This window comes from Cololabis saira, chromosome 15 (genome assembly GCF_033807715.1).
Source record: "Cololabis saira isolate AMF1-May2022 chromosome 15, fColSai1.1, whole genome shotgun sequence".
NCBI lineage: Eukaryota > Metazoa > Chordata > Actinopteri > Beloniformes > Belonidae > Cololabis > Cololabis saira.
Genome location: NC_084601.1, coordinates 4,618,062 through 4,631,084, shown reverse-complemented (window position 1 = coordinate 4,631,084; position 13,023 = coordinate 4,618,062). Strand labels below are relative to the sequence as shown.

The window sequence follows — 13,023 nt, the reverse complement described above, 5'->3', positions numbered from 1 at the left end:
GCGAACATTTTCTTTTTTCTAATTCTTTTTTTTTTTTACAATTGTTATCTAATCCAATATCAGTTCAGTTAATTTTAAAGGAAATATGCACTTTGTTTACACTCCAATTATGTAAAATATATTTCTTCAGGATCTTTTCTTGAAATTTCGCGTTTTTTTTCAAATTATGTAAGATACTTTTAATATCATTTTACAAAGATAAACAGAAACAAGTATGTTTTTTTTATATTTCGCTTTTTTTTTAGGAAATTTAATTAAAAGCAACATCTTTCTTATTACATCCGAGAGTGTTTCTTTGTGATTTAGAGATTTTTCCAGTACAATTAAGTGTCTTTATTTTTTTAAATTGGCGCGGATATTTACGCCAGTGTGCCGAAAAAGTCAGCACTTCTCTTTTAACTGTTTTACTTTGTCACTATCCTCGTATTCAAAACTGAAATTCTCCGAATAAATATCTTCTATCATCTTTTTTAGCAGTGATATTTTTCCTGCGAAAATATATAATAGTAGTCAATTAATAAAAATAAACGACCGTCTACAAAGAAATAAAATCTGCAAATGCGTTCTAGAAAACTAAAAAAATGTCAAACTGCTCTCTTTGTGGAATAACGATGGATTTGTAGAAGAAATATATTATCGGATATGCAGCGATTCATGGCAATTATTTATACCTTCCTTTTTAGTAAGTTAACATTTTGTTTTTTTGTGTTGGAAAATTCTCACGGGCCGCATGAAAATCTCTCGGGCCGCACATTTGACACCCCTGCTATACAGTGAAATTAAATTGTATATCATTATGTATGCGGGATTGGTCATTTTGGATTAACTCTCCTCAATTTAAAATGTCTTGTATCCTTCTCAGAATGCACAAAAAGTTCGTGCACACCTGCTGCTGCAGAGGTTGAGCCCAACCTCTTCCAGGAATTCAAAAGAACCATAATATGGCACATTAGTGTCCCAGAGAGGACTGTTTTAACATTGGACTTTGCTGCAAATGGACTGAGTGCCATTTCTGCAGCAGAAATTTGCCAAGATGGATATCGGTACACAGTGGCTACGACTAGAAGTGACGGAGAAATCAAAACTAACATCTACTGTAAAGGTGGGACAGTGTCTCAGCTGGATCTGTACGGAAAGACAACTCTAACTGTGGAAGCGCCCAAAGGAGGAGAACTGGAAAGCCCTGTGTTTGGGGCCAAAGCAGCACCGAGAGGTGAGCTTCTGTTCAGTACTTGAGTTGTAAAAATAAATCAGGGGAGGTGGTGGATTTGATCATATGGGGACAGATAATTTGTGCTGATTACAAATAATATAATATATTACAAATAATAGCAGTGACCAAAACAGCTGCAGAAATACTGCAGGAATGACATAGCAGCAGTTAAATGCAGCCTTCTGTAAGCTTTAAATATCCACTGGGCTTACATCAAATACATCAAAACACAACAATAAAAAACACTTTTCTGAACTTATCAATATGACTCTGTCCTTCACAGGATAAGTAACATGGATCACTGCAAAAACTCTAAATCTTAACAAGAATATTTGTCTTATTTCTAGTTAAAATGTCTCATTTTAGTAAAAAAATCTCATTACACTTAAAACAAGACTCATCACTGGAAAAAACAACAATTTTCACCTGTTTCAAGTAGATTTTCACTTGAAATAAGTAGAAAAATCTGCCAGTGGAACAAGATTTTTTTGCTTGTAATAAGAAGATTAATCTTGTCCCACTGGCAGATTTTCCTACTTATTTCAAGTGAAAATTTACTTGAAACAGGTGAAAATGGTCAAATAAGTTATTTTTCTGGTGTTATATTTCTGGTGATGACTCTAAATGTTGAAATAGCAGTAAAACCACATTCATTGATGAAATGACATAAGGGATGGAAAGGGGGGATGGCAGTTTTACAGGGGGATGATTTGGACCGTTTTTATTTCAGTGGACCATTTAAAAGCGTAAAGATCTTTAGTTATTCCTTGGATTAAATCCATCAGCTTTTTCCATTACAAAGATTCCCCCGTAATAAAATGTTTCTTCTTCAGGGGGCAGAATGATGTCCGTGACCCCCGACCCAAACACCATCATCATCGTGAAGAGAGCGAGCAGTGAGCCTGACTGCAGCGTTTGTGTGGGCGAGGGCGCTGCAAAGAAATGCAACACACAAGTTCTACGACTGACTGCTCCCCAAGACACTTCGGTGGAGTTTACGTGTCCAGAACCTCAGACCGTCTTCAGCGTGGAGATCAACAGAGAAATCGGTATGAATGTGTAACGTATGTATATGAGATTGTGTTTTCTTTGTTGAAATATTCATTAATGAGGGCTTTGAATGATTTTTATTTTTTTTTTATTTGCATAGTGTCTTATTTATTTTATCATTTGAATTAATGACTGTTGAAGGTGCTAAATATACAGGACTGTCTCAGAAAATTAGAATATTGTGATTTTCTGTAATGCAATTACAAAAACAAAAATGTCATACATTCTGGATTCATTACAAATCAACTGAAATATTGCAAGACTTTTATTATTTTAATATTGCTGATCATGGCTTACAGCTTAAGAAAACTCAAATATCCTATCTAAAAAAATGAGAATATTCTGGGAATCTTAATATTAAACTGTAAACCATAATCAGCAATATTAAAATAATAAAAGGCTTGCAATATTTCAGTTGATTTGTAATGAATCCAGAATGTTTAACATTTTTGTTTTTTTAATTGCATTACAGAAAATTAAGAACTTTATCACAATATTCAAATTTTCTGAGACAGTCCTGTAAGCTGATGATGTTATATTAAATTTCATTTTCGTGGTTTTAAAATCCAAATTTGATTCTTCTTGTGATTTTTAAAAATTCTCTAAATGTTATCACAAAATAATACATTAAGGATCACTTACAGGACTGTCTCAGAAAATTAGAATAATGTGATAAAGTCCTTTTTTTTCTGTAATGCAATTTAAAAAAAAAAAAAAAAAAAAAAAAAAAAAAAATGTCATACATTCTGGATTCATTACAAATCAACTGAAATATTGCAAGCCTTTTATTATTTTAATATTGCTGATTATGGTTTACAGTTTAAGATTCCCAGAATATTCTAATTTTTTAAGATAGGATATTTGAGTTTTCTTAAGCTGTAAGCCATGATCAGCAATATTAAAATAATAAAAGGCTTGCAATATTTCAGTTGATTTGTAATGAATCCAGAATGTATGACATTTTTGTTTTTGTAATTGCATTACAGAAAATCACAATATTCTAATTTTCTGAGACAGTCCTTTTAGAGACTTTCTTTGTATAATTCCTCAGCCTTGAAACACAGCACTAAATCTGTTTTTCTGTCTCCAGACTGCACAGAGGCCTCTTGCTCTGGTAACATCGTTCAGGCCGAGACCCAGTTCTTTCCAGACTTCAACCGGACCTTCACCTGGGACCTGAAAGTCGTCTCCACTCGCGCTTTCCAGCTGGACTTCCCAGAGACAGGAATGCGACAGATTTCTAACCAGGAGATGTGTCCGGACGACCACACGTACTCTCTCGTCACCTACCTGCGCACCGGACCGGCCACCGTCGGCACCTTTTGTAAAGGAGGCGACACCACCACCATACTGGCTCGCTACAAAGGCCGCATGTCCCTGCAGGTGCCTGGAGACGTGAAGGTGGACCCTGTGGACATCAAACTCAAAGTCGGGCCTGAGACAGAGAGTAAGTTGGTTGTGGGTTGAAAATTCCAGATTCCCAGTGTCGGCTGAATGCAACATTAACCCTTGTGCTGTCTTTGGGTCAAAATGACCCAATTCTTCTATCCTTCTTTCCTCCTGCCATGCTCTCTCCTTCTTTCCTCTTTTTCTCCTTTTTTACCCTCCTTTACTCCTTTTTCTTCCTACCTCCCTTCTGTCATTTGTTCCTTTATTACCTTCTTTGCTTTTCCTTCCTTCTTTCCTTATTTTATCCATTCCTTCCTTCTTCCCTCCCTTATTTCTTTCCTTTTCTCCATTCTTTCTTTACTTCCTTTCTCCCTTCCTTCCATCTTTTCTCCCTTCCTTACTCCCTTTCCTACTTCCTTCCTTTTTTTCCTCCTTTCTTCCTTACTTCCTTCTTTCCTTCCTTCTATCTTTTCTCCCTTCCTTACTCCCTTTCCTACTTCCTTCCTTTTTTTCTCCTTCCTTCCTTCCTTCCTTTTTCCTCCGTTCCATCTTTCCTCCCTTCTTTACTCCCTTTCCTACTTCCTTCCTTCTTTTCTCCTTTCTCCCTTACTTCCTTCTTTCCTTCCTTCTATCTTTTCTCCCTTCCTTACTCCCTTTCCTTCCTTCCTTCCTTCCTTCCTTCCTTCCTTCCTTCCTTCCTTCCTTCCTTCCTTCCTTCCTTCCTTTTTTCCTCCGTTCCATCTTTCCTCCCTTCTTTACTCCCTTTCCTCCTTCCTTCCTTCTTTTCTCCTTTCTTCCTTTACCAGCTTCTTTCCTTCCATCCATCTTTTCTCCCTTCCTCCGTTCCATCTTTTCTTCCTTCCTTCTTTTCTCCTTTATTCCTTACTTCCTTCTTTCCTTCCTTCCATCTTTTCTCCCTTCCTTACTCCTTTCCCTACTTCCTTCCTTCCTTCCTTCCTTCCTTCCTTCCTTCCTTCCTTCCTTCCTTCCTTCCTTCATTCCTTCTTTTCTCCCTTCCCCCTCCCTTGACCCAAAGACAGCACAAGGGTTAATAGATTGAGATGCTAGCATGATATCTGACCCAAGAGGCCAACAAACACCAAGGGGTAACGGTGAAGTTTTTACTTTTCTCCGTGCATGATGTGAGGTTTGTACAAATTAAACCCAAAACCCAAACTTATAATTCAATTCAATTCAATTCAATTCAATTTTATTTATATAGCGTCTAATACAACAGAGTTGTCTCTAGACGCTTTACAGAGACCCATACCCAGAACATAAACCCCCGAGCAGTTATTACATAAACAATGGCAGGTAAAAACTCCCCTAGTGGGAGAAAAACCTTAAGCCAAACAGTGGCAAGAAAAACTCCCCTTTAGGAGGGAAGAAACCTTGAGCAGGACCAGGCTCATCAGGGGGGACCCTCCTGCCGAGGGCCAGACTGGTGGGTCAGGGACGGCAACAGCACAGCAGGCAGGTGGAAGCAGCAACGGGATGACTGGGGGTGGGGACCGCAGGCCAGCACACAGCTCCCGAAGCTCCGGCCCAATCAGCAAGTCCCAGGTTGGGGTGCAGGGTCAGGAAAATGGAACTGGACTTATAGTGTCTCCACGGGATGTGCCAACCTCCTGGTGATGTTTTAAGAAAAGTCACAAGGCTGATGAGCCACACAATGTGAGTACTTGTACCGTGTCTTTGTGGATTTAGAGAAAGTGTACAACATGGTGCAGAGGAATTGTGCTATTGCATGGGGAAGTCTATAGCAACCCGCGGCTCTAGAGCCGCATGCGGCTCTTTAGCGCCGCCCTAGTGGCTCCCTGGAGCTTTTTCAAAAATGTTTGACCTTTTTTTCTTCTTTTTTTCTTTTTTTTTCTCTTTTTTTCCTTTTTTTTTCTCTTTTTTTTCTTCTTTTTTTCTTTTTATTCTTTTTTCTTTTTTTCTTCCATTTTTCTTTCCTTTTTAATCTCGACATTTTGACTTTTTTCTCGAAATTTTGACTTTTCTCGACATTTCGACTTTTTTCTCGATATTTCGACTTTTCTTGAAGTGCATAATGAAAAAAAAAATCTCCCCCCAGTTCTAACTAATATAGAAACATGCAGCATGTGTTGTCTTCATTCTAAGGCTGATACAAGACTTTTCATTTTCTACAGCTCCAGACATATTTGTTTTTTGTGTTTTTGGTCCAATATGGCTCTTTCAACATTTCGGGTTGCTGACCCCTGGTGTATACTGAGATAAAAGTATATTGCATTGGTGCAGTGTGTACAGTGTGTAGGTAAGACGGAGGCGGTAAAGTGTGCAACAGGAGTAACAGAAGGATGGGAGGTGCATCAAGGATCGACCCTCAGAACCTTCTTATTTGCTGTGATGATGAATAGGTTGACAGAAGAGATCAGAGAAGAGTCTTTCTGGACTATGATGTTTGTAAATCCCATTTTTATCTGTACTGAGAGGGGAGAAGGCAGAAGACAACCCACAGTAGAGAGGTGGAGAGAAGAATGAATGTCAGTGACTACGTTTACATGCAGTCAAAGTTCGGGTTATTGCTAATATTCCGGTTACTGAAACATTCAGAATATTCCGTTTCCATGGTAATTAATCATTCAGGATATCTGGATCAAACCAGCGACGCACGGAGAACGTGATGACGCAATTCTTGTCATTTCTGCTTCTTCTTCCTGTATCCAAATTCAAAACAAATGCTGCTTCACGCAACTTTTCTCTCACCTTCTTGTAAATCTTCTATCCCGGTACTTTCTACCGTCTACAAATGCAGAAATGTTCATATCCTTCATTACATTTATGAAGTGATTAGTCTCCTCCTGGTCTTGGTTTCTCCGTGTTTATAAGAACTTCCTGGACTCAAAAGACCAGGATTCCTTGTGAACAGAACATGAGCAGAAAACAGATTCCTGTTCCGTTTGATGGGGATATTCCGTTTGGCGTTTACATGACCCAATATTCGGGTTTTAAAAGGAGTAATCCAGGGCTCATATTGGGGTTTTAAAAAACCCGAATATGAGCAAATTCTGGTTATTCAAAGGGGTTATTGGTGTTTACATGGCCGTGCAAATTCGGGTTATTGCCAATATTCAGGTTTTAAAAGGGTTATTGATGCATGTAAACGCAGTCATTGTTCTGTTTTAGTCCACATTTGAGTCTCACAATTTTCCTCAAAAAATTCAGTTTTTATGACAAATATCAATTGTTTGTGGATCAATAAAAATTCAGTTTCAGAAACGGTAGCTATAATACATTTTCAATTGTCACTTACTGGCTACTAAGCACCTATTTTAAAAACGTTCAAACCGTATAGAAGGATTGAGTTTTTCATTGCTCTCTTCTCTCCCGTTAGTGGTGGCCATCGTGAAGGTCAACCTACCCCGAGGTGTATCCAACACGGACTTCATCACACCCAACTACCCTGAAGATTTCCCTGATGACGAGCAGATGCAGTGGAGCTTTAGCGTGCCGGGCATGCACAACTACACGGTGCACTTTCACGAGCACACGTCCCCAGAATGCCTGAAGAAAGAGGTGGAGGTGGAGTACAAGAAGGAGGGCAAGAAGGGGAGCAACCTGACTCTGACGGCTCCTCAGCCCAAGCATCACCAGGGAAACTTCCACATGGTGCTGAGGAACTGTGAAACCAACAGAACGCTCAAAGGGCTCTCGCTGAGCTTCAGAGTTTCTGTGATGAGGAGCGGTCACCCAGGCAAGTATTAAAAATAAAATCATAGCTGGTGGCCATCTTGAACATATGTGTGCACTTAAGAAACAAGGTTATGAGGAAAATCTGATTCTGGAAATCTCAACTCGAGAGAAACTAATACCAAAACTAACTGAACAGTTTTTAGTATAAAGTGAAACAATTATTAAGTTATGTAAATATCCATCCCACTTAATAACTTTAGTTCGCTGGTAAATAATTGTGAAAAACTGTACAAAAGTGCAAGAACATTGACAAGTTTTGATCAGAGGCATTTTTCATACTTGGCAGCCACTCGGGTAACAGTGGGCAGCTGTTTTGATGCAAGACCAGGCATATGACACAAGACAGAGAAACTGCAGCTTTAGAGGTCTAAAATATTTTACCGTTATAAAAAAGTTATCATTTTCTTTTCAGCTCAAAATACAAAAGATCACTTTTTTTCCCCCTGCCTCAAGTGAATTTTGCTATGCAAAATCATTGCAACCTGACATTAGGGTTAGAGTTTTAGAAGTGTCCTTTGAGATTATAAAACGAAGAGATGGTGGTAGAGAGTTTCAGTCCAGTCATCTCATCTCTTAAAATGAGAATGAGGCACAACTAAGGCTAAGCCTTAGTTTCGTTATTGGGACATAACTGTCAAGAGCAAGAATAGTGTCAGTTTGTGGTTGAATATAATTGTAGACACTTTGCAGATAACCAGGTCTTGATGACAGTTGAACATTAACTTAACCTAGTGAGACTAAAGGGGTCATTTAGATAGAAAGAGCAAAGAAACGGAATATCATCAGCATAAAGATTATAGGAAATGTTGCTAAACTTTGTAATTAAATGACCAAGAGGCAACGTGTACAAAATGAAAATAATAGGTCCAAGGACAGATCCCAGAGGAACACCACAGAACAGAGGAGCTTTTGTTGATGAAAAGTCTTTGGCCCAGTCCCAATCCCCACCCAGTCCTACTTTTCAGCCCTACCCCTAAATTGTGCGTGTTCCCGTGAGGGTAGTGGTGTCCCAATTCCTCTTTGCATGTAGGGCTAGTGGCTTAAACGAGGGCTAGTGTGTATGAATCTAACCCTTCACAGCGAGGGATTTCAGATTCTGACTCACTGACCGAGGGCTAGAGAAATTTCCCAGAATGTTATACGTCATCATTTGCAGAATGAATCAAACAAAAAAACATGGCGGAAATTTGTCATTTTTAGTGAATAAAATCAATATTTTGAGTTAGTTTCTGCATAAAAATGCGTTTTGATTACATTTCTAGCGAGAAATATATATTTTACTTTCATAATATTCACTCAGTGAATGTACATAATCACTCGCTTGCTCGTTGTGGCGAAGTCTTTTCAGATCTCGCCAGAATAAAGGCTGATTTATGGTTCTGCGTTACACAAACGCGTTGCACCAACGCAGAGGTGTTAACAGGCGTTATTTGGATAAACTGAGCCCAGGTTGGGGATCTTAACGGTTACTTTTACGCCTGGAAAAAATATTAAAACTTAATAAAGTGTCATATTAACATCGCTACAGCTGAAATTAAAACAGCTTTTATCTCTGGGCTTCCTGATATGGTGTGACGTTTGTGCAAACGTAACTACGCAGTCGCTTACGTACCCGAACGTAAACCACGCAGTGACGTAGCAAGTGGTGTCCCAATCCCTAGAGGAACATTACAAGGACCCTAAAACCTGTGGCTTCATTTTTAGGGCTAGTGTTAGAAAGTAGGGGGGGGGATTGGGATTGGCCCTTTGATAGAAACAGAAGAAGCTTGAGAAAACTCAAATATCCTATCTTAAGCTGTAAACCATAATCAGCAATATTAAAATAATAAAAGGCTTGCAATATTTCAGTTGATTTGTAATGAATCCAGAATGTATGACATTTTTGTTTTTTTTAATTGCATTACAGAAAATAAAGAACTTTATCACAATATTCTAATTTTCTGAGACAGTCCTGTAAATGTTATCATAAAATAATAAATTAAGGATCACTTAGAGACTTTTTTTTGTATAATTCCTCAGCCTTAAACACAAAACTAAATCTGTTTTTCTGTCTGTTCTAATTTTCTGAGACAGTCCTGTATACATTTTGACCAAAGAAATGATTAAGATTCCATATTGTCACGTGAAACACGTGAGCTGGTCTTCACTGAGAAACTTAACTTGTGTGTGTTCCTCTGTCAGTTCTCTGTAAGGTGGATCTGACCAAACATCCAAGTGTGTCACTGCAGATTGAAAAAGTGGGCTCTGATCCTTATTGTGAGATGAGCCTAAACTCTGAAGTAAAAGAGAAGATAAATGTGGCTCCCGGCACCACGGCCAGCCTCTCCTTCCTCGACTGTCCACATGATGATCTTCGCCTGACTGCCAGCAAAGTTATTGGTAAGATTCTTTATTCTTCTAAATGTTCTTGAAAAAGCTGGTTTTCTAATTAAAAGGAAAGAGGTGCGTTGTCACAATTTCACGCTTACCAAAAATGTCAACATGAAGATAATTTCAAGTATCAGAGTTGAAAATATTGATATTTTGGATCATCTTGATTATTGAAGCTCTTACAGGACTTTCAGAAAATTAGAATATTGTGATACAGTTCTTTATTTTCTGTAATGCAAAAATGTCATATATTCTGGATTCATTACAAATCAACTGAAATATTGCAAGCTTTTATTATTTTAATATTGCTGATCATGGCTTACAGCTTAAGAAAACTCAAATATTCTATCTAAAAAAAATAGAATATTCTGGGAATCTTAATCTTAAACTGTAAGCCATAATAAGCAATATTAAAATAATAAAAGGCTTGCAATTATTTCAGTTGATTTGTAATGAATCCAGAATGTATGACATTTTTGTTTTTTTTAATTGCATTACAGAAAATAAAGAACTTTATCACAATATTCTAATTTTCTGAGACAGTCCTGTATATCTCAAGAGTGAATATGAGGCTACTGTTCAACGCAGTAACTTTTGAAATGGCAGCATCAGTGCTCATAAATCAACATGTCATATTGAGACTTTTTGTTGAGGGCAGTTTTGTTGTCATTGTGACTCCAGTGTTCTATTTCAGAAGTATGTTGAACCTGAAATGAGGGAAACTCAGGGTTTCCTGTTTCAGATAGTTGGGTAACTTAAACCGAGAGAGGATTCAATCAAACCTGTTTCAGCAACTGAGGTATCGTATACTCAGTGTGTTACCATGGTAACACACCATGGTTCCTCTCTGTTTCCTCCCCTTCATAAAATCTTTCTGACAAAAGAGCTTGAATACATTTTGGAGACAATTGTGAACAATTTTATGTCCTTTTTTATTAGGGCTGGGGATCGATTCAAATGTCAAGAATCGATTCGATTCCCATTCTTAAGATTCAGAATCAATTATCAAGATTTGATTCGATCCAATTCGATTCCGATATTGATTTGGGTTAGTGTTATTAACTGTTTTTTGAGCTGTTGCATGAATTATATGACTGTAGTTATCCAAAATATTACTACTAGTATTATATTGAGATTCAACAGCAAGTATTGCAGCTAATGATGCTGTAAGGACCAATCAGCTCCCAGAATGCTGATAGAACTGCTTTCAGAAACATCGTGGGTCAGAATTACCAAACAGATCCAGGGAGGAAACAGAGACGCAGGAAATCGGTTTTAGTTTTTCCCACATTCCGTTTTTATTTGTTCCATTTTCGGTCTATTTTGGTTTTTAATTTTTGAGCATTTGGTTTTTTAGCATTTTTTGCAAATGTAACCCCAAGACAGTATATAAAGTACCGGTTAATGAAATATAGACAATTTATGCAATTATAACCTAACACTTGTAATGTTTTCATACATATTTAAAGGCAAAAAACATGGCACCAGTTATTCTCGTGTCCAACAAAACATTCCTTTTTTGGGGATAAACAAAAAAATAACCAAAAGTTGTAATGTAATGATAAAAAAAAAAAAAAAAAATACATAAATAAATAAAAGAAAAAAAAATACATCTTCAGGAATTAATATGAGAATCGATTTAGAATTGGGAAATCGATTCTTTCAACACAGGCCTATTTTTTATTGATGATGAGGCTGTATTGTTGGTAAGAATTGAGCTTCATTTGCATTGGGAAAGTATAATAAGACTGAATAGATTGTTTGGCATACGTCTGCAATTTGTGTTGGAGCGAAACACCGCCCACGCTGACCACGCCCTCACCCTACACCAAATGCTTTGTTTTTTATTTATTTATTTTTCCCAGTTACTATTTCTTGGCCATGAAATAATATTTTCTCAGGATTCTAGGCAGCATACAAAAGAAAATAATATCAATATTGGATTTACAATCATTATGATCTTAACATTTTTGGATTGGATGTATTGATTGCACCCACTGGTCCATTTCTATTTAAACTTCTTGATTTATGTTTCCTGTCTTAGAATAAAATGTTAGTAAAGTTTTTGATCCTGTTGCATTTAAGTTTCCTGTCTGAATTATTATTTTACTTCATCTTCAACTGGCTCCAATTGATGTTTTTTGGAGGGAGGGAGGGAGGGAGGGAGGGGAAAAGGAGGGAAGGAAGGAAGGAATGGAAAAAGGAGGGAAGGAAGGAAGGAATAGAAAAAGGAGGGAAGGAAGGAATGGAAAAAGGAGGGAAGGAAGGAAGGAATGGAAAAAGGAGGGAAGGAAGGAAGGAATGGAAAAAGGAGGGAAGGAAGGAAGGGAGGAATGGAAAAAGGAAGGAAGGAAGGAAGGGAGGAATGGAAAAAGGAAGGAAGGAAGGGAGGAATGGAAAAAGGAAGGAAGGAAGGGAGGAATGGAAAAAGGAAGGAAGGAAGGAAGGAAGGAAGGGAGGAATGGAAAAAGGAAGGAAGGAAGGGAAAAAGGAAGGAAGGAAGGAAGGAAGGAAGGAAGGAAGGAGGAATGGAAAAAGGGAAGGAAGGAAGGAAGGGAGAAGGAAGGAAGGAAGAAGGGAGGAAGGGAGAAGGAAGGAAGGAAGGAAGGGAGGAATGGAAAAAGGAAGGAAGGAAGGGAGAAGGAAGGAAGGAAGGAGGGAGAAGGAAGGAAGGGAGGAATGGAAAAAGGAAGGAAGGAAGGGAGAAGGAAGGAAGGGAGAAAGGAAGGAAGGAAGGAAGGAGGAATGGAAAAAGGAAGGAAGGAAGGAGGGAGGAATGGGAAAAAGGAAGGGAGGGAAGGAAGAAGGAAGGAAGGAAGGGAGGAATGGAAAAAGGAAGGAAGGAAGGGAAAAAGGAAGGAAGGAAGGAAGGAAGGAAGGAAGGGAGGAATGGAAAAAGGAAGGAAGGAAGGGAAAAAGGAAGGAAGGAAGGAAGGAAGGAAGGGAGGAATGGAAAAAGGAAGGGAGGAATGGAAAAAGGAAGGAAGGAAGGAAGGGAGAAGGAAGGAAGGAAGAAGGGAGGAAGGGAGAAGGAAGGAAGGAAGGAGAAGGAAGGAAGGAAGGAAGGAAGGAAGGGAGGAATGGAAAAAGGAAGGAAGGAAGGGAGAAGGAAGGAAGGAAGGGAGGGAGAAGGAAGGAAGGGAGGAATGGAAAAAGGAAGGAAGGGAGAAGGAAGGAAGGGAGAAAGGAAGGAAGGAAGGAAGGAAGGAGGAATGGAAAAAGGAAGGAAGGAAGGAGGGAGGAATGGAAAAAGGAAGGGAGGAATGGAAGAAGGAAGGAAGGAA

At 38.4% G+C, this 13,023-nt stretch overlaps 1 protein-coding gene across 1 annotated transcript in view; it reads left to right on the top strand.

The window, feature by feature from the left end:
* Positions 1-13,023, top strand: part of cdcp1b (CUB domain containing protein 1b) — a 38,695-nt gene that overhangs the window by 12,894 nt on the left and 12,778 nt on the right. The window contains exons 5-9 of the mRNA XM_061742167.1: positions 863-1,213; positions 2,047-2,262; positions 3,354-3,710; positions 7,011-7,370; positions 9,551-9,748. Of these exons, the coding sequence (XP_061598151.1) occupies positions 863-1,213; positions 2,047-2,262; positions 3,354-3,710; positions 7,011-7,370; positions 9,551-9,748 (1,482 nt within the window). The remainder of the gene's footprint in view (positions 1-862; positions 1,214-2,046; positions 2,263-3,353; positions 3,711-7,010; positions 7,371-9,550; positions 9,749-13,023) is intronic.